This window comes from Meleagris gallopavo (genome assembly GCF_000146605.3).
Source record: "Meleagris gallopavo isolate NT-WF06-2002-E0010 breed Aviagen turkey brand Nicholas breeding stock chromosome 2 unlocalized genomic scaffold, Turkey_5.1 Chr2_random_7180001953248, whole genome shotgun sequence".
In the NCBI taxonomy this organism is placed as follows: domain Eukaryota; kingdom Metazoa; phylum Chordata; class Aves; order Galliformes; family Phasianidae; genus Meleagris; species Meleagris gallopavo.
Genome location: NW_011094081.1, coordinates 1 through 2,805, shown reverse-complemented (window position 1 = coordinate 2,805; position 2,805 = coordinate 1). Strand labels below are relative to the sequence as shown.

The window sequence follows — 2,805 nt, the reverse complement described above, 5'->3', positions numbered from 1 at the left end:
CCTATAGGGCACCCCACAACCATTGAGAAGGGTCTGTAGGGCACCACAGGGCTATGGGGAGAGCTATAGGGCACCCCATAGCTATTGAGAGGAAGACTATTGGGCACTGTAGAGCTATGGGGGGGAGCTATAGGGCACCCCACAACTACTGGGGAGAGCTATAGGGCACTGCGGGGCTGTTGGAGGGGAGCTGTGGGGCACTGCAAGGCACCCCAGGGGTATGGGGTTGGGAATCTATGGGGCACTCCAGTGCTATAAGGCACCCCAGGGCGTTGGGGAGAACTATGAGGCACCCCAAAGCTACTGGAGGGAGTTATGGGGCACATCGGGGCTTTTGGGGGAGCTATGGGGCAGCTGGGCTATTACGGGATCTATAGGGCAATGTAGGGCACTCCAGTGCTATAGGGGAGGTGCTTTGGAGAGAACTATAGGGCACTATAGGGCACCACGGGGCTTTTGGGGGGAGCTGTAGGGCACCACAGTGCTTTTAGGGGAGCTATGGGGCACCCCTGGGCTATTATGGGACCTATGGGGCACTATAGGGCACCCCAGAGGTTTAAAGGGGAGCTTTGGGGCACTGGAGGGCAGCCCAGGGCTTTTTGGGGGAACTATGGGGGGGCTACGAGGCAATATAGGGTAGTGGGGGACCCCCTACATGCTCACCCCCAGCTTCCCACAGCCGTGGGGCTGATGTGGGTCAGAGGACCCCCCAGGACAGGGAGCAGAGCTCAGTTTTGGGCTCCAAACTTCCGTGTTTCTTTTTTGCATTCAAATCCGTATTTCTATTTTCTGACTTTCCAGAAAGGACGCAGAGCTGCCCCACATGGGCGCCCCCCAAGTAGGGGATCCCCACCTGCAGGACCCCGATGTTCCCCATCCCAGGGCACAGTGAGCCCCACATCGACCCACAGGATTCTGTCCCATGGGGTGGTGCTTCCATCACCTCCAAAAAAGAGAAAGGTTCAGTTAAAAGCCAATGCTTCTGTGATCTTCAAGGACCTTTCCAACCCAACCCCTTCCATGGCTCTATGATCTTCAAGGACCTTTCCAACCCAACCCCTTCCATGGCTCTATGATCTTCAAGGACCTTTCCAACCCAACTCAACCCAACCATTTTTAAGGACCCTTCCAACCCAACCGTTCTGTGCTTCAATGACCTTTCAGGACCTTTCCATCCCAACTCATCCCACGGTTCTATGATCTTTAAAGACCCTTCCAACTCATTCTATGCATCTATCACCTTTCAGGACCCTCCCATCCCAACCATTCCACAGCTCTATGATCTGTAAGAACCCTATCAACCCATTCTGTGCTTCAGTGACCTTTCAGGACCTTTCCATCCCAACTCATCCCATGGTTCGATAATCTGTAAGGACTTTTCCAACCCATTCTATGCTTCAATGACCTTTCAGGACCTTCCCAACCTAACCCATTATATGGCTTTTTAACCTTTAAGGACCCTTCCAACCCAACCACAGCATGGTTCTGTGATCTTCAAGGACTCTTCCAACCCAACCCATGGCTCCATGACCTTTAAGGACCCCTGCAACCAAGCCCAACCCAACCATCCCATGACTCTACAACCTTTAAGGACCCTTCCAACCCACCCCAACTCACCCCATGACTCTGTGACCTTTAAGAACACTCCCATCCCAACTCATCCAATGGTTCTGACCTTTAAGGACCCTTTCAACTCAAGCATTCTATGGCTCTACGATCTTTCAGGACCCCTCCAACCCAATCACGGTGTGGTTCTGTGGTCTTCAAGGACCCCTCCGACCCATCCCAAGCATTCTATGGCTCTACGATCTTTCAGGACCTCTCCAACCCAATCACGGTGTGGTTCTGTGGTCTTCAAGGATCCCTCCAACCCATCCCAAGCATTCTATGGCTCTACGATCTTTCAGGACCTCTCCAACCCAATCACGGTGTGGTTCTGTGGTCTTCAAGGACCCCTCTGACCCATCCCACGGCTCTACGACCTTCAAAGACCCCTCCAACCCGACCCATCCCACACTTCCATCCCCCCACGCCCCCACCCAGCCCCACACCACCCCCCAACGACCTCAACCCCTTCCCCCGTCTCACCGCGCCTCCTCCCGCTGCCTCCTCTCCTCCTCCTCCCGATCCCAGCTCCGCAGCCGCTCCTCCACCTCCGCAGGGATGTTCACCTCCAGGAGGTTCTCCATGCCCGGCTCCGGTTCGTCTCCGATCAGCACCTGCCCCACAGCAGCCAGGTGACACCGGGACCACCGCCCCACGCCATTAACCTCCCCCCAACCCGTGGGGCTGTCCTACGCCCGGACCCACCTGGATGAGCTTCTCGCAGGCAGACAGCACCTCGGGGTCCTTCTCGCAGCGGTGCAGCTCACGCAGCACCACGTAGGTGCCCTTCTCCCTCAGCAGGAGTCGGCCCGCTTTGGTGGCCGTGAGCTGTGGGGGGAATGGGGCAGCGATGTGGGTGGGGGGCTGCAGGGGGTGGCGGGGTGAGGGGCTGCGGTCCCCTCGGGGTGATTGGGACAGCCCTGCAGTGCTGGGACATGGAGTAGGGAATGGGGGGAACAATGGGGAGACCTGTGTGCATGTATGGGGTCACAGAGCAGTGAGCACTGGGGGGGGCTCTATCCATCCCACGGCCCCCAGCCCCATGGCCCAACAGCCCCCAGCCCCATGGTCCCACATCCCCGTGGCCCCCCAGCCCCACGTCCCCATGGTGTCACAGCCCCTGGCCTCCAGCCCCATGAGCCCTCAGTCTCTGGCCTCCAACCCCACAGCCCCCTACCTCCTGCCCCATGAGCCACCAGC

The 2,805-nt window shown here is 57.8% G+C and overlaps 1 protein-coding gene across 1 annotated transcript; it reads right to left on the bottom strand.

Annotated features, from left to right (window-relative positions):
- Window positions 1–752: 752 nt before the first annotated feature.
- On the bottom strand, window positions 753–2,533 carry HGH1 (HGH1 homolog; the record flags this gene model as incomplete). The annotated part of the gene is made up of 3 exons (XM_010726316.2): window positions 753–943; window positions 2,089–2,219; window positions 2,311–2,533. Coding segments are annotated over 3 exons (358 nt in total), but the record flags the coding sequence as incomplete, so codon positions are not given.
- Between the last annotated feature and the right edge of the window lie 272 nt (window positions 2,534–2,805).